Below are 23,648 nucleotides of genomic sequence, written 5' to 3'. Positions count from 1 at the left end.
TCTCCCTCTAGCCATTCAATACCTTGATCCAGGCATTGCTTCATATAATGGTATGAACAAGTTCAGGAAAGGACTTGAAGGGAAAGGAAAAAAGGACTGCTGTCTTCATTCTTACAGCTTTGGGATTGCCCTATTTCTAAAACTTTCATTTCTTTCCTGGTGGTCTGGCCATAAGGCACAGTACACGGTGGTAAACCACCAGACTGCCGGAATAGAGTCGGGATTCTTAGTCATCCATGAGAGGAGACGACCTCCTATTTAATTTCTAAATGTGTGCTGTGCTTTGGAATATTTTAACCAAAGCAAAACAGCAGAAAGGTACCTAACATGATTCCCACATGTAGATTTTCATATAACCTACAAATATATTGGCACAAGAAAAGCTTTGAGCAAAGCCAAAAGCTACAGAAAATAACAGAACAAACACACATTGAACACTAAAGATCCTGTACCTATTTTAGTTGGTAAATTAACTTGAGACATATACTTCTATTGCCTTTTGGAAAAAGCCCTGATCTTTTAAAATTAAGATTTGCCTACATTTTTAAGAATAAATCCCAACCACTTTCTGGCACATACTGAAAAACAACTAGGTAAAAGAATGACTACCACTGAGAAGTATTTTGCTTGATGGCAGCTGCCTTTTCATTATTATTTTATGAGAGTTCGTCTACATATTATGTATCCTTCACTATTTACATTTAGTTCTTTTTGAAATATCTTCTTCAGATGCCTAGAGTTATGCCAACTTCTTTAGATCTAATCAGAACTCAAATTGCAAACTCTAGCATTTTAATTCTTTCCAAAAGTTCTTGTGTGGGTAGGCTTACTTCCATTTAATGTGACTGATGTATGCTGCTGGTCATTTCTATTAAAACTGAAAAATTAAAATGTATTTTAGGGACTTATGAACATCATCACAATTATTTCAAGTATAAGCTAGTTTGTATATACTGAGAGTGAGAATTTAAATGCCCATAAAATTTAACTGTAAAAGGAGGAATTTTATGAGAGCAAGCACATTTTAACTTCAATTTTATTTTAAGGATGTGAGCCTGGTTGGGACTTGTGTGTGCCATGAACTATGAGCTAACTCAGTTATGGAAAAGCAGTCTGCACCATTGGTCAGAAAAGATGAATGATGAAAAAATGAATTCTGGGCCTGTGTATTTTTAATTCCAGCTCTCCTGCCAGCATCAGTTATGGAGCTGTATTTGTGTGGAAAATAAGTTTTGAACAACCACCCACTTACTTCCCATTGAAAATGATGTTTAGTTTTTAAATATTTTAAATATGCTTGTTTACTGGTGATAAATAACAATTGAAATTGTGAAAAGTAACTTTCCCCCAAGAAAAGCAAAAAACAAAGAAAAAACACTACATAAAGAACCAGTGAAGACACTTTTGTGATTATTATCTCAAATTAACATATTGGTAAGAGAAGGCTTCAATGTCCTGCGCACTAGATCATGGGTTCAAACCCTTCAGTTATGATGAGAGGTGATTTCCATTTTGCTTGACAAATAGAGGACCTCAGAGAAAGTCAAAGACCAGCCCAGAGGCAGACCCACAGAATTTCAGTAGGTCCACGTTGGAAAGGTCCTTGAAGATCTTCTAACCATCCTCCTTGGGCAGGAAGGAAAAGCAACCCGGAGCCATCAAACATTTATGACTCTTACCTGCGACGCAGATCCTCTGCCACCGCTGCCCGGCAACTGAACAAATAGGCTCGGAGCGATTTCAGCCGCTGCCGCAGCCGCACCACGGTGGCCAGTGGCTCGGCGTGGAGATACAGCATGGGGTTCTCCTGCTGGATGTCGATCAGGGGCTCTTCGTACACATACTCCAGGAATTCTTTGGCCTGCTTAGACACCTACAAAACAAGCTTCGGCAGTCAGTTCTGGCCAATCATCAGCTTTCCACACCAGCTCAAACTAGGAACCAAAGCTTACATACCAAAGTAACATTATTTTCTGAACACACCTTTTAAAAAGCCCATACTTAAACAAAATACAAACTTTGGCTTCCCTTTCTCTCTTCTGGAAACTCCACTGGTAAAACTTGGAAAAAGTTCATTAACTTTGTATTTTGATTATGAGAACCTACACTTGTGGGCTGGGATTGTGGCTCAGCGGTAGGATGCTCGCCTAGCTCCGGCGGGACCCGGGTTCGATTCTCAGTACCACAAAAAATAAATAAATAAATAAAGGCATTGTGTTGTGTCCATCTACAAAAAAAAAAAAAGATATTCTCTCTCTCTAAAAAAAAAAAAAAAGAAACTACACGTGATAAAATGACACTGAACTATGGCGACCCATCATACTAATGTTAATTTCCTAGTTTGTTTTTTATATCTTTTGGTAGTTACCTAATTAATATGTAACCAAAGGAGGAAACTGAGGGAAAGATACACAGGACCTCTGTACTGGTTATGCAATTTCCTATGGATCTGTGATTATTTCAAAATGGAAAGTAAGGGAAAAAAGAATTAATTAGGATCCTCTTAAAATCAACACTGATTTTAAAAAATTTACATATATCGGGGCTGGGGATGTGGCTCAAGTGATAGCGTTCTCGCCTGGCATGCTTGCGGCCCGGGTTTGATCCTCAGCACCACATACAAACAAAGATGTTGTGTCCGCCAAAAACTAAAAAAAAATAAATATTAAAATTCTCTCTCTCTCTCTAAAAAAAATTACATATATGTATTTTTAGTCCATGACTCTTTAAATAAGTAGACACTTTTTTAAAAAAAGTAAACCACACACATATTACAAAATTAAAAGGAATAAAAGGATATTTTCAAAGGAAAAAGAAAAAGAAAAAAAAATTACATGCAGAATAATGTGACTGAATAGAAAACAGGCTTGAACACAATACTTCAATGCCCAGTAAGTTGTTCTGATTAGAACACCTTTGACTTTGTGCTGACTCTGACCAACATATCCATCCAACTCTATATCTTTTTCTGGTAGTAAATAAGATTATGAAAATTGATTTTTAAATATCATTGTCATCAGTAGAAATAAATAGTGCACTGGAAATACAATTAATCAGAGACACAGAGGAAGTAGCTTAAATAATGCATAATATTTGGGTAATTTTTTGGAATCTCTAAATGCCAATTCACTGATTATTAAGATGTAAATTGGCTAGTGATACACTGAGTAGGCTCATTTTCTATTTATGGAAAGTAAAATATCTCCAAAAAGTTTCTATCACTTCTCTAGGAGTAATGCTGGAATTCAGCATTAAGACAAATAACTGTGCTTATTAAAAAGAAAATTGAAAATTCACTATGCTTCACACTCTAGACAAGAAGCGTACTAATGAAGATAAATAGGATACAGTTTTCACCCTCAAGGGGCTCCTTGTTTAGTATAAAAGACAAATATTTAAAACAAAAACTACACATACCCTATCCTCTGCTACAGAGGTATGGATGAGGCCCCTTGCTAGCTTAAAGAAGGAATAAATTACATCTCCTGGTTAGAGGGCCAGGAGCCAGGGTGGCCTGGAAAAACAGGAGACATTGGATTTGGGTCCAGAAAGATGAATAGAAAGAAATTCACTTGGTGGTCAGGGTGGGACCAAAGAGAGTACAACAGGCAGACACAATCATAAACCCCCTCAAATTCACATGCGATCATTAGATATATGGCTATTGCGCGTTGATTAAAAACATACATTTAGGTACACATGTATAAAATTCAACATTATCATTTTTTTATATTGTTAAATTCATAACACAGTTTATGTTATTTATGGGAAGGCAAAAATATGCATCATTTTAAAAAATAATTTTTTTCCCTAAAATAATTATTTTTGAGATAACTATTTGTTGTTTGATTTTATGGCATCCTGCAGAGGTACACAGTTAAAGGAGTTTATAGTTTTTGCAAATCCGGGTCACAAAGGGCACCTGGAATTAGCCAAAACCTTTGAATATTTAACCAGATTGGAAATAACAAGGTGACTGAATGAAGTAATCCTCACTCTTATTTTTAAATCATATAGACACAGGTACATGCCAGACACCATAGCAGGCAGGTCTTCACTGGAGGTTAAAACAGGCATGGCCTGGTCCTCAGGTGGTTTGCAATTCAGTAAGGAAAGATGGAATTGGATCAAATCTTTTATTTATCATGTTTAAATATTTGCTGTATCTAAATGTCTTCAATGAGGAAAAAACCGACAGTGTTCTAGGAAATAAAGTACAACCACTTGAAACTGTTGCTAAAAAATGATGTATTGTACAATTCAATTAGTCTTTCTGGCTCTACTGAACAGTGTTTATACTGAGTCCGGGCCCTGCTGAATTAGGTTAACAATGCTACCTTTTAGTAGGTGAACAGAAGGACAAAGGGCACTGGCCAGTCTCCCAGGCCTTAAAAGGCTTCTCTCTTCAGGTGGTACTTAAGCCCAAGAGCAAAGAGAGAGAGAGAGAAAAAAAAATCTTTTACAGAGACAGTAAAAGCAGTGAGACAAATGGGACAGCAGCTACTGACAGCAGTATTCATAAACTGAGATGACAGAAAACAAAAGCTGAGCTAGTCCCATAAACTCAAAGGCACTGCCTTCACAAGTGATTAGGCAGCCTTGAGTACATGGAGAACGCCCTTGATGCCACGGCTCGGGCATGTGAACAAATCCACCACAGCAGCCACCTGGGGCAACAAGGCTGAGAACATGTTCTCCGTGTTGAGACTCGACCCCTAAGACTAGTGAGGATATTTTTTAGAAATCTCAAAATTTGGCATGGAATGTTAATTTTGCAAAATAGAGCACTGTATCTCTGCTGATTTCTTAAATTCTAAACAACCCCTCATACTGGCATAAGGATTCCACTCTCAAACTCAATTACAAATGAAAAGGATTTTTAAAAAGAAAATTTAAAAAATTACTTAGGGAAAGAAGCCAATGATATTCTTAGGTGATAAAGTTTACATGCGAGAAAGTTTCTTTCTTGTTAAGATAAATATTACTTGAGTTATATGTGAACACCAAATATGTTCCAATAAGAGCTAAGAGCTACTGTCCTACTCTTGCCAAGTGAATTATGAAAAACATGAACTGCTTGATGGTGCTTCTGGTGTAAATAACAACTCAGCTCATGAATCAGGTGCAGATGGATGAGTCCTTTATTTTAAAAAATAAACGGTTTTAGCTGGCACTATTTTCTATGATCTCACTTCATTCACATCAGAATCCATTTTACAGGGTCAGTGGTTCATTTTTTTAAACCTTTTAGCCTATTAGTATTACCAAATAATATTTAACATTTAGTAGTGATAATCACATTATGCACATAAATGAATCTCTTCACATTGCTGTAGCTTGTAAGTAGCTACTGACAGCAGCTACTGACAGCAATATTCATAAACTTATGGTTCAAGCCATAAGAACTCAGGGCCACTACTGTGATTCTGCTGCAGTTTATGAACCCACTCAAAGGCCTGCATCTGCATGATTCGAGTGGCAAGAAGGAGAAAATCTGGGTGGAAACAGGCCCCTCCACCTGACAAACAGGAGTTGAAGACAGCAGCACAATCACATTATAATTATCCTAAATTTGCTATTTACACATATATTTATTTAAAAAGCACATATCTCACTTGATTGGAACACTAATTGCAGTTGTTCCAGATTCTAGTATAATCCATGTTTTGTTATGCTGGTGACAATGACCACTTAAAAACAAAGTTCTCAGATTCAGTTTAGGTTTGAGTAATCCTGAAGGAGAGGTTGTGGAATGGTGTGCTGGTATGTTCCTCCACAAAACAGCCCTGGATAAAAAAAAAAAAATGTAATGAAGCCAAGGGAATGGCTAACCATAGATAACAGTGTGGAGATGGTGCGGTGTTAGTGGTGAGGACTTAATTTTTACTAAAGAGGGAGAAGTTATTAAAATAAACCAGATGAGAACATAATCTTGGAATAACAAGGACAGGTAAAGACAATCTTGTTCAATTTTTCTTTTCACGTTCCAAGGAATACTAGTCCCACAAAAAAAGATGTTCTAAATTCCAAAAAAGAAATATGCCACACAGTACTTTCTTTTATTGGTGATTCAAAGTGCAGTTTTTTGGCACATTAAAACCTGGGGACATGTCACACTGAAAAATCCTACTTAATCTAGCCACTTCCAGATTTATTTGACTACAGACAGGGCAGCTCTTTAGTGTTATGCTGGGCTTAAAGGGGGTAGGGGAGTGGGACGTAAGATCCTGCCTGAGCCCAGATTACCAATGAGAGGAGGGGGTATCTTACTTTCACTCTACTCCATCCTCTTTGCCAAGCTGTGAGCTTGATGAACTGTGCTGTGTTGGGGAGCAAGGGGACTCCTTTGCCAAGCCTCACAGAGCTGGCCTGATGGCCTTCCCATGGAGCTCTCTTTTTCAATAACATTTATTAACACATACAAAACTTTGAAATATACCAAATGAATCTATTATCCATAATTAATAGAAGAGAAAATTGAGTCTAGAGTTTAAGTGACTTATTTATGGTCATTTTGTGGCAGAACTAAAGCTGGAACTCAGATCTCTGGACACCCTGCTCTGTGCTGTGCAGCTTGTTTACGGTCATAGTTCTTTTTATTTTTCGTTACTCTCCCAGAACCTGTCAGCTTATGGTTTTATAGTAGAGGTGATCCCTGCCCCTTCTCTGTTCTTCCTCCCTGTCAAAGAGAAAGCAAGTAGGCTGTAAATGGAGACAGACCCTCAATATATATTGGTATGTAGGCTCCCATTGGCTTTTAACTCTAAAGTAAAAGCTAAAGTTCAATAACATTTATTTTATGCAAAAGTCACTTATTTGTATACTTGTTTACTGTCTTTCTCCCTTCTCTGGAATAAAAGGTTTGATTCATAGGTGCAGGAATTGCTTAGAATGATAACAAACAAATGATTAATCTACAACCCTCTAGGCATGACTTTGAACCACACACTCCTACTTTTAGATACAATTCTAACAACTTGGTTGTTTCTAAGTTCATAACATATTTAGAGTCAATAAAGAAGAAAGGAAAAGAGCAGCTACAGGAAGAAAAGCAACAACAGAAGTGACAGTACATCCCGGTAATAAAGGAAGAAAGGTACCTGCAAGGACACAGAAGGTAAAAACTGAACTGAACAACCCTGACTGTAGGCAAGTTGGCAAAATCCACCAAACTCACAAATGTACATTTCTATATCAAGGAAATTATCTACATATAGTCTCATTCATGAATCAGAGAACTTATATTCAAAATGATGCACAAAGTTATTCATTGAATTACTGTTCTCAGTAAAAGACTGAAAAAAAATTTAAATTTTCATTAAAAAATGATTGGTTAGACGTATGTGTGTGATTCAGTAGACCAAAGAAATGACCATCAAAAGGTCTAAGGAAGGGTTGCAGCTATTGCTCAGTGGTAGAACACTTGCCTAGCATGTGTGAGAGGCACTGGGTTTGATCCTCAGCACCACATAAAAATAAAATAAAGGTATTGTGTCCATCTACAACTAAAACAAATTTAAAAAAAAAAAAAAGGTCCAAGGAAGAGTTTTATGATCTAACTGGAAAGCTCTCCAAGCACAGAGTGTATACTACATTGAGTATTGTCATTTTTATATGAAAAGGCACATGTATGTAAAATATCCTGAAGGATACATGGTAAGGGAATAATTTGGTTGCTTGAGGAAGGTGGATGGGTGGGAGGGAGGGAAATTATCTATATATGCATGCTCTTTTTCACTTTCTGAATCTTGAAATTTGTGAAAGAATATTATATTCAAACAATAAAGAATAAGAGTACAGTTGTGTAAGTATAAGCAGTGCAAGATCTAGAGGGAAAAACCACATCAAATTCTGAAGTTCTCTATCACAGGACAGAAGGATCGCTTGTATTTATGATTATAATTCTGAGGCATTAAAAAGGCTTATTTCTAATATATATTTTTCTTAAATAGAATGGATAAGGGATCATTAAAATTTACAAAATTAAAAATGTAACATAATCACATTACTGAAAATTTGGAGAATAAGAATCAGGAAAGAAAAAACTATCCACAATCTTGCCACAGTAAAATAACCTCTTTTGCTTTGGTATAACATTTCCTCCCAGTATTTATTTCCATCTCCATTGTGAAATATCATAGCTGGAGTCTTAACAAAATCAATACCAACCACAACACTTCTTGTTCCTAACAAAACAGGGACTATCAGCTAACGGAGGAGGAATCAGAAGACCTTAAGTTTAATTACAATTTGTTCTCAAACTCTCTAAATGGCTCCAATCAAGTGCTTTTTTCCCATCATCAAGCTGTTCTCCAGCTCTGCAAGGGCCATAGAGCTTGCCTTGACTGCCTCTTCAGATGTAGAGATAGAAATGGTTTATGCAACACGGAAAACCCCTAGCTAAGTGGAATGTGAATATTCGGGCTGGTACACACTCATAGAAACAATTCTGAAAGTGCACAGCTATGGGGAAAGGTTTGGGAAGAGCTGAACTAAATACATTGCCTACCACCTCTTTGTCATGTCTAATATTTTTAAACTGCAGGCAGGTTACCATTAAAGAGAATTTCATTAGAAAATGGCCATAGAATTTGAGGGTGGGGTTTAGCAGCTTCTTAATCTTGAAGCTCAATTCAATATGCAGGATATATACCAGAAAATAGATGAAATCTTGCTTTAAAAATAATTAGGATTATTAATACTCCAGAGGACAGACAAGGAAATGCTTAAGATGACAGATTTTACTCCATTCTGAAAAGCCATTTTTTTTTTTTTTTTTTTTTTTGCTCTTTTAAATGGATGTTTAAGCCAGTCACGTACTTGCTATTAAGGAAGCAAGCAGATCCAACAGAACGATGTCTGGTTTTAGAAACTGATAGGTCCAAATTGATCCTCACAATTAGGAGCATTAAGTTAAATCCTGGTGTCTGAGTAAAGAGACAGACACTGGTAAATGGAATACAGTTATTTCATGCCAGTAAGAGCTGATCCAGATAAAATCAGCTAGCTATGTTCCTGCTTTAAAATCTTCCCTGGTCCACTGAGAACGCTGGAAGGAGTGGTCTGACGAAGGAGATTTTCATCATAGGCAGCATGGATGAAGTGAGTGTACCTAGCAGATATCTTCAATTAGCTACCTATCCTCTCAAAATCAAATCTAGTTACTTGAATGACTGCCACAATACAACAGCCTGCTTTATAGACAGAGTACAAGTGTCAGTGACAGCTCTATGTTGATTGTTTCCGTGGTCTTCAGAGCACACTCCAAACACACCTGGATCTGCTCTTCCATGCCATGCCTTTGGAAACCATCTCTGACTTTTTCATTTTCTCAGCTAGTGCCACCTCTCTCTGCTTTTGCTCCACTAATTGATGTGGATTCTGCTGGCAGGTGCTACCAGCCCAAGTTCTCAGCAGATCACAGGGCTGGGACTGCCTCACATGCTTGCTCTCTACACTGTCAAAGCCCTGCTCGAACATATTAATCTAAACCAAACTTAACCAGCCTTCTTTCCCTCTAGCTACGTTTTTATCTAATACACACGTGGACAATATATTTATAGCCTATATTCAGTGTCAAGTATAAGGTAAAGAGGAGAGCATGATAGCTCTTTCTGGTGAAGGGAAGGAAAGAATTAGGAAAGGAAATGAGGTTTAAGATGGCTTTTAGGATTTGCTGGGCTGGGTGAGGACAAAAGGAAGCCAAGAGGTGTGAGACAGCCTGGCTTGATGAGGAACAGGAAAGAACGATGTGATCTTAATGAAGAGACCAATGGAGGTGGGGGTGATGAAAGTCTAGAAAGGCAGGCAGGGACAGGAGTGCAGCAACATCTTGTACATCAGCTAAGGGAATGGTATTTCTCTTGCAATTATGGTAAACACTGTCCCAAATGAGCACTTACTATGTGCCAGACACTGCACTAGGTGCTGTGACTCATTTATTTAAACAAACAGCAACCTTATGGAACAGGGACTTTTATTATCTTCACTGTAATGGTGAAGAAACTGAGACTAGGAGAGTATAAGGCACTGACCCCGGGTAAGATTAGGACCAGAAGAGGTGAGGCTCAGAAGCACCATTAGAAGGCTATTAACTTCCTTCCTGTGAATGATGCTGAGCTCTGAGCAAATGATGCTGGCTGCTTAGGAAGAGCAGGTGTGGCAGAAGGAGGAGGCCAGAATATCTCCCAGATCTGGCAGTGGTGACTATGGGGCTATTCACCAAGGCAGGCAATGTATACCTGGGGAGACATTTGGTGAGCAATGTGATCATGTTGAGTTTGACATGTCAGAGGACAGGCTTCATTCTTCCATTCACTCAGTATACATCCATGCCTATCTACTGTGTGCCAGGAACTGTGCTAAGATACTCTCCCTGTGCCCAAGAAGCTTGCTTTCGTTATAGAGAAAAAAAGACAAGCAACTGACTGTTGAATAGACGTGATGACAATGAAAAGAACTTCCATTCATTAAGTGCTTACCACAGTCATTTGATAAGTGCCTTCCTTCTATTATCCCGATTCACACAACTCTTTTAAGTAAATTATGAATTACAAGAAGAACAAATGCTTCTTTGACATATACTAGTGATACTAGGCACTATTCTAAGAGCATATGCTTGAACCCACTGAACAGTAGTAACCCTGTGAGGTATTATTACCCTCCTTCACAGATGAGGAAACTGAAACACAGAGAGACTTGTCCAGGTCAAATAACTTGTCCAGGTCACAGAGCTAATAAGCAATAAAAACAAGACTTGAACCCAGACAGTTAGTGCTCATTTTATAAATTATGAAACTGAGACTCAATCCCATTTGAGTTATTTTTTCCCCAAAAAGTAAGCACTTAATAAGAGGCAGAGGTATGCTTTGGACAAATCCCTGTTTAACTCTAAGCCTCTGCTATTAAACCCCTAAGTAAGCACAATTTTTGAGACCCATGCTTGATGTGATGGTGACATAGAAGAGACAGCCACTGATGCAGCAAATGAGGAGAGATTTGGAGCAACAGCGATTTCACCAGAAGATGTGCTCTTACTCACTCTGAAGAATGAACAGGGATCCACTAGCTGGATAAAAACATCTGGAGCACACATGGAAGGATGATCACTGAACGGGAGAAAGTGCTGTTCTTTTTCCCAGCTTAGGAGAGAAAGTAGGAAGGACAAATACAAATATAGATAGATTCATAGATATTCCCATTAATATCTCATAACCTCCATTTTTCCTTGCAGTAGAAGGCAAGATCAGATGCCAGGAAGGATTGGGATGAGGAATCTTAAGGACAGTGAAAATTTGGCTGCTGGATAAAACAGGTGACAGAGCTGCCCAGGGACAATTGGCTGCTCACAATTTTCATGTTCATTTTAGGCTTCAAAGACTCCACCTACTTGCTCCAGATGACAAAGTTACAATAAAAATAAGTAAGTGTCTTGCATACAAGATTCACTGTTCTGTGGGCAAGACACAGGACCATAACAGAATTCTTTCTTTTTTTTTTTTTTTTTTTGTTACAAGGATTAAACCCAGGGGTACTTTACTGTTAAGCTATATTACTAGACCTTTTATTTATTTATTTTTTATTTTGAGACAGGGTCTCACTAAGTTACTTAGAGCTTCATTAGGTTGCTGAGGCTGGTCTTGAACTTGCCATCCTCCTGCCTCAGTCTCCCAAGTCATTGGGATTACTCAGTATGCATCACTACACCCAACCCATAACAGAATTCTAAATTTAGAGTACCACTCCAGTAGAGAGTTAGATTGCTGGATCTGCCAAATTCTACAATGCTGAACAATACAGCTAGTTAACTCATATATATCAAAGACTACTAGATTGAAAACTAAGGCTAAGATGTCTATTGGGCAATTAAAGCCACAGTCTTCAATTTCAGTAGCAAAGTAGAATTGGAGTTAAAAGTAGGATCATCAGCATATGAATCCTAGTAGTTAAAGCAGAATAGAATCCCAGAGGCTGAGACAGGAGGATCTTGAGTTCAAAGCCTGCCTTAGGAACAGTGAGGCAATAAGCAACTCACTGAGACCCTGTCTCTAAATAAAATACAAAATAGGGCTGGGGCTGTGGCTCAGTGGTTGAGTGCCCCTGAACACAATCCCCAGTACCCAAAACAAAACAAACAGAATAGAGGGAGATAATCCAGTAGAGTATAAAGTGAGAAAAGGAAACCAAAGAATGAGTTTCAAGGAATGCCAATAACAAGGAACCAAGGGAGGTAACTGAGAAAGAAGTTAGAAAGGAGGAAGAGAACCAAGTGTGTGTTATCAAAGGCAAGGTGGGAGAATTCCAGGAGAGTATGGTCTACCTGCTCAAGTACTATATACCAGACAAGTCCAGCAGAATAGGAAACGGTCACAGGTCAACTCGACTGGTCAAAACTGTGTCGGAGAAGAGAGGAGTTAAGGCCATGATCAGAAGCAGAGGAATGGACCTTCTCTAAGAGTGGTCCTCTGTGGTTGGAAGGAGGGCAAAAAGGATGTGTGTAGATGAAGACAAGATTTTTGGTGAATTGATGGAATTATTACCCAATCATGCAATTTTCCCTATGAAGTAGAAGGTAAAGGCAATTCTCAGAGTAACTGGATCTGGGTCCTTAGTTTCTTTTGATGATGAAATGAAACAAATTGGTGGAAAATACTAGTGCAGATAGAAGGGCTTCTATAAGCTCCAAATATCACATCTACCTACCCATTCACCCACATGCATAGATTGCCATTTTTCTCATTCCATGCTCCAAGTGATGGCCAAACCCTCCTGTCTACAATGAATCTACCCTCACTGACTCAACCATATCATTCTAGCAATTCTCCCCTCTCTCCTGGATTGAATCAGCAGAGAAAATGTGCTGTTATTTTTTTCCACTAAAACAAAAACAATCAAACCTAACTTGACTCACTTCTCTTTGAATTTCTCCCCATCTCTCCTTTCCTTTAGCACAGAGCTTCTCAGAAGAATTGTCTTTTGTCCCTTCCTTGTCTATGTGGAACCCACTGCTCTTACCACTCCATTCAACTGCTCTCATTAAAATCACTAAATACCTCCACATTACTAAAGCTGATGGTCAATTCTTCCTGCTCATCTTATTTGACCTATCAGCATCTGTCACGATTCACCTGGGAACACTTTCTTCACATGGCTTGTCAGATAGCCTGGGCTTCTTCTACCTCATTGCTTACCCTTCGTGGCCTCTTGGCCTTCTTTGCTGGTCCTCCTCTTTTCTCTACCTCTTTGAGTTGGAGTGCCCCCAGGCCTGAGTCTTCTCCCCATCATGGTCGACTTGCAGTTTTATAGCTAAACAACCTGTTACCTGTACTTCTTGGGCAGCCTCCTTGGCTCTTCTGTGCAAAGAACAAAGAACAAAGTGCTTCACACTTGCTCTCCTTATCAAATAAGCAACAGTCCACATGGAAGCCTGAGGACGCCTCTGAAAAGTGTTCCTTCGGTAGGCCACCACCTAGAAGACCTCATAACTTCTCTCATGGCTCCAGCTCCAGGGGCTGAATGTGTTTGAAGACAGACCTTTATATGGGGAGGACAGCCACTCCACCATGAGAAGTATCTGGGATTATATAAGCCTTCTCCAAAGATCACCAGATGCTCATGCTCATACATTATTTTCCCATTTTATCATCCCATAACCTTGTGATGTTGGAGATAAGATAAAAAAAAAAGACCAGGGGTAGCCCAGTGATAGAGTCTTGTTTAGCATGAGCAAGGCCATAGGTTCCATCCCCAGCACTGAAGAAAGAAGAAGGAGGAGGAGGAGGAGGAGGAGGAGGAGGAGGAGGAGAAAAAGAGAGAGAGAGAGAGTAGCCTATCAGCACTTCACAGAAGAATACAAATGATCAACAAATACATGAAAAAATGTCCAACATCTCTAGCAATTAGAGAAATGTAAGTTAAAACTACACTGAGATTCCGTCTCACTCTAGTCAGAAGAGCAATTATCAAAAATACAAGTAATAATAAATGTTGGCAAGGATGTGGGGAAAAAGTACACTCATACATTACTGGTGGGACTGCAAATTGGTGCAACCACTCTGGAAAGCAGTATGAAGATTCCTCAGAAAACTTGGAATGGAACCACCATTTGACCCAGTTATTCCACTCCTCGGCATATACTCAAAGGACTTAAAATCAGCATACTACAATGATGTAGCCACATCAATGTTTACAGCAGCTCAATTCACAATAGCTATGTTATGGAACCAACCAAGTTTGCCCTTCAACAGATGAATGGATAAAGAAAATGTGGTATATGTACACAATAGAATATTACTCAGCTATAAAGAAGAATGAAATTATGGCATTTGCTGGTAAATGGATGAAACTGAAGACTACAATGCTAAATAAAGTAAGCCAATCCCACAAAGGCCAAATATTCTCTCTGTGTGGATGCTAACACACAGTAAGGGGCAGGGGAAGAACAGAAGTTCATTGGATTAGACAAAGGGGAATGAAGGGAAGGTAGAGATGGGAATAGGAAAGATAATAGAATAAATCAGATATAACTATCCTATGTTCATATATAAATAAATATATGACCAGTGAAACTGTGCATCTTGTACAACCACAAGAATGGGATCCTCTTTAGAATAAGTTATACTGCCTGTATGTATAATATGTCAAAATACACTCTACTGTCATGTAAATCTAAAAAGAAAAAAATTTTTTAAAAATGGCCTATCAGAATTCTCTTTAAACCTCTATCATTAATTTTCAAGGCCAAAAAGTCTAAGTTGCTATGTATCTTTTAAAATTAGGAAATTAATGAGTCATAGTTAAGAAGCCTTTAATCTGAGAGATATGTAAGAATATTAAATAAAATCTGGCAGCTCTTATGAGACTACCTAATTAAATTTGCTTCAAATTATTTTGTTATCTTTTATTAGAATCTACCTGCAACAAGTGGACACCTGAATTACTACTAAGTCAGTTTTTGGACTTACCTTATATTTTGAAGTATCCCAGTTGTGGACTATGCGTGCTGGGATGAGAAAACTGTCATCCACATGGCAGCTGCTGCAGTAATACCAGCCACTGTAATTGCACACCTTGGCTTTTCCGTTGGAAAGACCAATGGGTCGCTGGCAGCCTGTTCAAGGCAGAAGAAAGTCTATGACTGTTGTGCTTTGATACCAGAGGACAAGGCTACACAAATTAAATGAAAGTCTGCAACAGGGTACAGATGAGTTCCCTTCTTCCTGGTCTGACCATCTCCACCCTCTCTCACTACTTGGGGGGCTACTGTGTCACCTAACTGCTCTCCTGTCTCTGGTCTCTTCTGATTCTATTCTATTGCTTCTTCATTCAGCTGCTAGAGAGCAGTTTCTCTATAAACACACCATTATCTCCTGGCTTCTCAGAGCAAAAACTTGATTTGTACCAGGCAGTTTGCAAAGAGCTTCTCATACAGGCTCTGGCCTAACCAACACAACATTTGTATGAAGAAGATATCATCAGCTCTAATTTACCTATGTAAAAAAGAAGATTTTTTGCTAGGTTACACATGTTGTTTGAGGTCATCAAGCCAATAAACGGTGGAGTTTAGATTTGGCTCTAGGTTTCTCTGATGCTAAAATGATTCTAAAATCTGATATGTAGCCTTGCTTTGCTTACAAAATCAATGTAAGGAATTTGGCCGTTGACTAGCCCCATCTCACCTTTCCAGCTTTCCCTCTCACTACTCTCCAATGGGGATACAACCTCTTATTCCAGTCAGATAACTCTCCACATCACTCCCCAAACAAACACAATGTGTTCATTCTACCCTACACTTAGTAGCTCACATTATTTCTCCTTATACAACACCTTCTCTGCTCTCTACGCCAACAAATTCTGCCCATTATTCAAGAGCACTGGCTGCTGGCAAGTGACTGCTAACACCCGTTTCATATTTCAGAAAGTTTGTGATTCTGTGAGCATTGTCCAGCTATTGCCAGGGGCCCTGGTAATAATCATGGCCCTGCCACAAAGTATCCATTATTTTTCTTTGGAAGCGAAGTCCTACCTCCTACATAATGAGAATGGAAATTCTGTTATGATCATCCCAAAGGACAAAATCCTAGCAGCCCCAGAACTGGTGATCAAGAATACACAAACAGTATGACTATTCTGACATTTCCGATCTGCAGATTCCATTTCAGAAATCCTTCCACTATGGTACTTCTCACGGTTGGGTGCCAAAAACTATGTTGATCTAAGAGATCTGACACTATTTCATGATGCAGAAAACTGAATTACTGTTTCAATAACAAGAATAATCATGTAATGATCTGTGTTGCACTCCATTTCCATACAAGGAGCTCAAACGCATTTATTTAACAAACTGCCAACCTAAAAAGATACTGATTCACATGAGCTCCTAAAACAAAAGTATCAGAACACCCAATGGAATTTCCATCACAAATAAAATGACATTCATAATCAGATAGCTTCACGGTGCATCTTCCAGAAAGAGAATTAGATCCTACTCTTGGTAAACACAAGAGGTACTGAAAAATAGTAAGTAAATATGTAAGTGTTATGCTTCAAAAACTTGATCCTCCAGTGGATTTCATTACTATTGAGCAGCAACAAAATCATTACAAGCTCCTGTTTGTCAGGCTGGCTGAGGAAGGGGAAAGAATGCATGAAAGATAACGAAGAACCAAACAAGTTCCTGCTCTACAGAGGAGATGCCGCGCAAGCCCAGGCTGTGGATGTTGGAATGCTTTTTGCTGCACTCACTGTCTGCGTTACTCACTTGGCATTTAGCACATGCCTCCTTAAATGGTCTTGCCTTTCTATGGGCTTCTCCAGCCAGCCACATTAAATTTCTCAGATATATATATATTTTTATCCACAGCATTTAACACAGAGATTTACACATACTGGACCATCAATAAATGTTTATGTTGAAGGAATGATAAACTAAGTATTATCTGGCACATGTACACTCATATACACATAAAGAAAATTTAATTTCCCATAGCTATTCCAAAAGTAATCCTTTTAATCTGACCACTTGTCTCTTGCAACAGCCCACTTTCATTACCATCCCTGTTAAAATATGTTGCCCATTCTATGAACTGTATATGAAATGTGTTCACATATAAACTATGGGACAAAATTCAGTGGAACCTAACATATCCTAGACACTAGAATATTGCTGTTTCCAAATATTAGAAATAGCCAAACTAAATCGACACTGAAGCGACAGAGAATAGAATTCAATCTTTCCTAATGATTTAGAAGGTGAATCCTGCAGAAATTCAGGATCATTATAGTTTAAATTGTCACAATAGAACACTAAAAAAACAAATTATTTTAGCTTTTTGGTTGCTTGAATTTTGGATATAGTAAACATTAGTAAGCATTTCCTAAATGTTTATATATTCTTTAGTAGGTACTGCTAGGCTTCAGCCTATGATTTTAATGACTTTATTATAATTTTCTGGATGCAACAAGACAATATTAAAATATGCATTTGAAGAAAACACATAGCCTAAAAATGTTTAAATCAGTTGGGCACACAGGCCCAAAGCTGGGGGTTCAACTATTGAGCAAATAAGCCAAACATTCTCACAATTTTTCAGAGAGGTCTCTGGGCTCATAAAAGCTAAAAAGATGAGAGCATATGGCTAGGGTTCATTCAGGGTTTAGTTTAGACAAGAGGAGCAGCACCTAAACTCCTACCCCTAGTCCCTGGGTATCTTTACCTTCATACCCTATTTAGTCATGCCATCCTTCTCTCAGTGCTAAAATCACCCTATTGACCCAGAAGTTAGCTTGAACTTGTCCATTTGCCTGGGGACAGCTTTGCGCACATTGTGTATAGACTAGAGTCAGGAGACCTGGGTCTCCTCTTCCCCAGGGCTCAGGGTGAGCCTGATCCATCAAACTCTCAAGGCCTGCTTCCTTGCCACAAAATAAAGGGATTAACCTAAATTAGACTGTCAAATTCAACACCAGAATGTTCTGGAGATGGTGGTGAAATACTTGGACCCCTTCCTCTAAATGAATTCTATTGTGTAGATTTGGAGTAGGGATCAGGAATCTGCATTTCTAATGATCATCCTTCCCTGTCTCTACCAGGGACTCAGATGGATAAAAGCTAAGGTCTGCTCCCTTATTTCTAGGTTTCCTCCAAGGTCCCTCCAAGCTCTTAAGACTTTCTGTTCAACCAAAGTGCAGAGGGCACACAGACTGCTGAGTGTAAATCTCATTATTTGTCACATAGTTTACTTTCTAGGCTTTCAAAATCAGCATTTCAGGTTCTTAGTCAATTTCTAAACATTGGCAGTATAGATGTAAGCTGAGTTCATTTTACATATATTTTCCAGAGCATTCTTATCTCCACTAGGAAGTACTCCATTCAACTTGGAAAGAAATAAAAATTTTCACCCCCAAATCCAATGTATTTGTCTTTGAAAGAACATAGGATGGTTGGGAAAAAAGATTAGAGGCTAGTTACTGGCCTGATGTAGACTCATTTTCTAAAAAACAACACATACCATCTATTTCAACAAAGAAACACTGGGTCTTTCAATTAACTGCAAGATTTCCTTTAATATCATACTAGCAAATCATGGACTAAAAATGTCTGAAACAATTCTCCATAAAGATACACAATCTTGGATTTTACTTTATCATTGTAAGGTTTCAACAGGGGAAAAAATGTGTTTTCTTAATAATGAGTGTTAAAAAACACATTTTTTTGGAGAGTGCCAAAGCTGGATTCTGAAAAGCAACATTATGGAGAGAAAAATAGAGCTGCAAAGTAGGGACAAAAAATAATTAATTGAAATAACTAATTAGAGCTTATTTACATATATTTTTATGTACTTTCCAACAGATTTTTTCAACAATGTTTCTAAATTAAAGGGCATTTGTAGAAGGGAACACTCTACATGTTAGATCAAAGCAAATACATTCTTCCCAGTCTCTTTTTGAAACTTTTCAGTGTATTCAATTCATAGGAACAAAAAACTATCTCACAAGAGAACCCATTTGCCTTTTTATTTTTTTATTTTTTGCTTCCCACCCCACTTCAAATCTTTAATGAACACATGCTCTGAAGAGCTTAGCTTCCCCTCTGATACACTTTTGGAAACAAATGTCACCATTTAACTGAAATCCTATTTGCTGCATGTACAGTCCATTTCCCAAATGGCCTTTCACTAAGACACCCAAAGAATCTGTTGCTGGGGGTTGAAGCAGAAATTTTGGCATGAACTTCCACGAAGCACAGTCTTTCTTCTATCAAGAGTACCTAGTGAGCTCAGCTGGCTACAATGTGGTGTTACTGAAGTTGAGATCTTGAGCAGGAGCCAAGATCTTGAGCTACTTCATAGCTACCAACTTCAGTCCGCCTTCCTGGCCAGGAATTGAGAACCCACAGGTCTCTGAGGGGAGTAACATCAGCTGTGCTGGGCCCAGGTGAATCTCCCTCATGGAGGAGAGCATGCACAGAACGCATTTAAGCTTGGTCAGTTACCCCACCCCCTTCCCGTCCCTTAAAGTAAGCTTTTACCTAATTTTAAGGTAAAGCCAGTTCTTTGTATCTGAAGGTAGAAACGCTCTAGAAAAGAATAAGGGCAAATAAAAGAAAGAGAAGGTGCCTTTGTAAAAGGGAGGAAAAGAGATAAACAAAGTGAGAAGACAAATTTTCACCTGTTGTGTAAAAAGAGAAAAAACCTGGTGTCACACCCTCTTTAACCATTTGCACAGGGTAGAACAAGATGTCCACAGAAGTGATGAAGGGACTTCCCTCTCCTTCCCTTCTTTTCTTCCAGGGTCTTGGCAGGGATCAGTGAGCTGGGGTAAGTGTGACATAAAATGTTGCTCAAAGACCTGGGCTTTGATCATAGGTTCTCGAGACCAGATTTTCCAAAATGAAGGAAACCAGAAATTGAGGTTCAATGACTTGCTATTTTACAAGAATTAGTGGGGAAAGTCATGAAGAATTTAGTTTTCCTAGATTACAGTCTATAACCATTGGCTCATTAAGTAGTTAAGTGTTGAACTTATACTTTTTAAAAGAAAGTGTTAAATTTGGTATAAATTGAAAGTTCTGTTTATTCAACCTGGTATTAGCACAAAGCTGGGCAACATTTAAACATAGGTCTGCCTGACACAGCACAAGCAATTTTTTCAGTGTAACCTTGATTAAAGGAAGTGGAAAACAAACTTGGGCCCTAGACTTGCATCCTCCACAGTCAGAAGGGACAGAGCTGAGATGTAAGAGACACTGAACACACGTGTGATTTCAGTTAGCACAGTGGAACTGAGAATATGGAATTCTACACAATTGTAGAATGAAAAGGGGCAAAGGGTGAGGGACACTGAAAAATAACTACCCAGAAACCAGTGATACAAAACTTTTCCTGTTTCAAGCATCCAAGTTTCTCTGGGCCCAGGTGGTGACCCATAGAGTAAAAGGCATTTACTTAGGAAAACTTTTAAAAAATCAATTGTGTACCACCTGTAATTGCTAATAATGAATATGATGACCTGGTTGTTGGAATTATGGATCCACTGTAGACTGCAACGCTTCAAAATTATTTTCTCTATGAGGTTTTAAGTCCCTAGTAATAAATTATCTTCCCAGGGGATTAAAACTTTGTGGATAGGAGGAAATATACATGCTAAAACAATCCTCAAATATACTCACTGGGTATTTCCAATGCTACATACTGAAATTCTCTTCTGTTCATCAGAACAAGACATTTTTCTGATGGATTTCATATTTTGCACATCTACAAATTTTATAGGAACAAGAGATTATCCATGGGAAATTGTCACTCCTTGTTGGCTGAAACTTTGACTCATAAAGTTCTTCTGTACAGTCAGAGAACTGACACATGTTCAAAAGCATAAATCATACTTGAAAGGAAATTGTTCCTACTGTGGCTGACACACATTTAGGTCAACTTAAGCTGGCAACTGTAGAATGGACTACAGCTGTTGCTAGCGAGCTATGTCCTTAAGAATATAGCAGGAATAAATAACTCCTCTGAAATAAAATGGAGGTACCTAAAGAATCTTCCTTTTAACACAGCAATATGGTAAATGTTATCCTTGGAGAGTATTAGCACTGGGCATAGATGCAGCAAGAGTTGATGCATCTGATGCATATTGATGCATTACATCTAGAGAGACAGAGCAACAGATGAGACCAAGACAGATCCAAAGATATCAACTGTTAAGACAGAGGTCATCTGTGAAGTAGAATAATGTATTACTTGATTAATCTGCAGAACTGTGGCAATTAAAGAAGACAACCAATCTGAATACTAATTGGCTTAAAATTTAAAGTATCCTGTAAGCTATTTGGTGAGATTTTGCTTTTGTTTTGCACTGAATATTTACATAGCTAAAACAGCTTTGACTTGTAGGGCCCAGGTTGTATAAACAGTGCTAAAAGTAATATATTTAAATATGAAGTGAAGGGAATATCATGTGTAGGCAATTACTGCTGATTGAAAATATAAACTTGCTAAACTCTACAATATTTGTCTAATCTCATGGAATGTTGTTATTAAGATTAAAAATTGTGTGAAATAAATTAATAAATACCAAGTAGATTCTAACTCACATTGAGAAATGTCAAGATTTATTGGCCTTTCAGGTAAACAATGATTGAGAACCTAAAGTCAATATTTAGTCAAAATTTATCTTGAAAGGCAATAAATCTTGATTTTTGCTAAGGTGACTAAGTAAACATGTGCACTGTTCTAGAGAATCTGCTTTTCTATCTACTAGATATCTGCCTTGAGTTGTAAATAAAATAATCTGGAACAGATTCTTACTTCCAAAAGGTATGATTTAAGTTGTTGAGTTATTTATTTATTTATTTTCTGGCAGTAAACTGTGGTTGAATCCAGAAGTGTTCTACCACTAAGCTACATCTCAGTCATTTGTTTAATTTCATTTCGAGACACAGTCTCACTAAGTTGCCTAGGCTGGTCTTGGACTTTTAATCCCTTCTGCCTCAGACTCCCAAGTAGCTGGAATTACAGGTGTGTGCTACTGTGCCTGGCATGTTGGTAAATTACTTTTATTTTTCTTGCAAGATACATCAATAATAGTGTTTCCATTAGTGTAAAATAAGTTAATAATGCAATGTTATAAATTCAGCTTCTAGAATGTTTAAGTCAATCTAAATTTAATATTTTTTTCCATCTTGTTTTCCTCTTAATGTTCAATAACTAGATTTTCTCATTTACTTCTGTGTTTGTCCTTTCCCCAGAGATTTTCAAGAGAATGATGAGAAATTTAAAAATCAAAATAATAATAATAGGTAAATGGATAAACAAATATATGGTGCTTCATAGACATCTTCCATAATATACACTTGTGCATGTGCACATGAGAATGTATTCATTTAATCTTCATATCAATTCTACAAGGTAGGTATTATCTCCATTTTACAAATTAAAAAATTGACAGAGAGTGATAAAACAATTCTGTCCACAGTTGTACAGATGGTGAAAAGTCTGAGTCCAACAGAAGTGGCTGAAGTGGCCCTTGATGAGCAACGTCAAGCAACTATAAAAATGAATTTTCACACAGGTATTTTATGGAAGATATAAAAATCGTCTCCTTGTGGATGACAAAATGACAAGAACAAAAAATTAATTAATTTATACAAAAGAACATGGTTCAGTTCATTAATGAATTTGGTCTAGGGCCTTACCAGCATTAGCATCCCCTCTGAACACATTTGGTGAGATGGGGAGCAAGAATGCAAATCTACAAGGTAGAAAAAAAAGACAAAGGAGGAAGCAATTCACAACTAACTACGGAGATCAAGAAGGTGGTGTACGTATGTGGGCAATTGAGCTGGACCTTGAAGAAAAAGATTTTGAAAAAATGATATCAGTAAAGGCTGAAATCAGAAAAATACGAGTATGTTTGGAAAACATGAGGGTCATAAGTAGACGGATGTTGGGAGAAGAGCTTGGGGTGATAAAGTGAAACTAAAACATAAGAATGCCAAATGCTCAGGGTGAGGGGTCCTTACTAATCAGTAAGATAAAGGAACAGCTGAGTTGTCTCGAGAAGGAGTTTTGAGAGGATTAATTAGTAAGAAAATACTGGGAGGGGAGAGAACCAGTTAATAAGTTATTGTACCAGTTTGTGCTTGATAAGGTGGTAGGCTTGGGAACAGCAAGGGAGAAAGAGATGTTACAGAACAAAATGCAAACAATTTGGCAACTACCTGATGTCAGGGGTCTGGAAAAGGGACCAACAAAGATGCCAATGATGTTTTGAGCTGTGACCATTACATGAGCTCTATCAGAGGGGCAGGAGGTTGGAGGTGGGGGCAATGCTATTTGGCGTATTCGTTCCAAAAAAACAGAGTTTAAAAATTTGAGCTACCAGGTCAACTGATGTCAAGAGCTCAGTTTTTTGAGAATGATTACCCTTTATTGTACAAAACAAATTAAATTGGATATTCTCTTGTTATTGAAAGCATCAGATATATTTGATATGGAATGTTAGTTGGTGAGGGTTCTATTTCTATAACCTACTATTTTTAATTAAATCAACCCATGAAAATGCAGAGGTCTTAGATTATAAAATGTTAATTGGTCTGAATCAACATGTATTTCAGCAAAAGACATTTATTATTTTACAAAGAAGTGAGA

The 23,648-nt window shown here is 38.0% G+C and overlaps 1 protein-coding gene across 2 annotated transcripts in view; it reads right to left on the bottom strand.

The window, feature by feature from the left end:
* The window catches only part of Plekhm3 (pleckstrin homology domain containing M3), a 175,608-nt gene that overhangs the window by 91,477 nt on the left and 60,483 nt on the right, over positions 1-23,648 (bottom strand). For both annotated transcript variants that reach the window (XM_027941632.2, XM_071618854.1), the window contains exons 4-5: positions 14,964-15,109; positions 1,680-1,873 (exon numbers count right to left, since the gene is read on the bottom strand). In XM_027941632.2, coding sequence (XP_027797433.1) covers positions 1,680-1,873; positions 14,964-15,109 — 340 coding nt within the window. The remainder of the gene's footprint in view (positions 1-1,679; positions 1,874-14,963; positions 15,110-23,648) is intronic.

Source organism: Marmota flaviventris, chromosome 11 (assembly GCF_047511675.1).
Source record: "Marmota flaviventris isolate mMarFla1 chromosome 11, mMarFla1.hap1, whole genome shotgun sequence".
Lineage (NCBI taxonomy): Eukaryota > Metazoa > Chordata > Mammalia > Rodentia > Sciuridae > Marmota > Marmota flaviventris.
The sequence above is the reverse complement of the archived record's forward strand: the minus strand, read 5'-3'. Positions and strand labels throughout refer to the sequence as shown.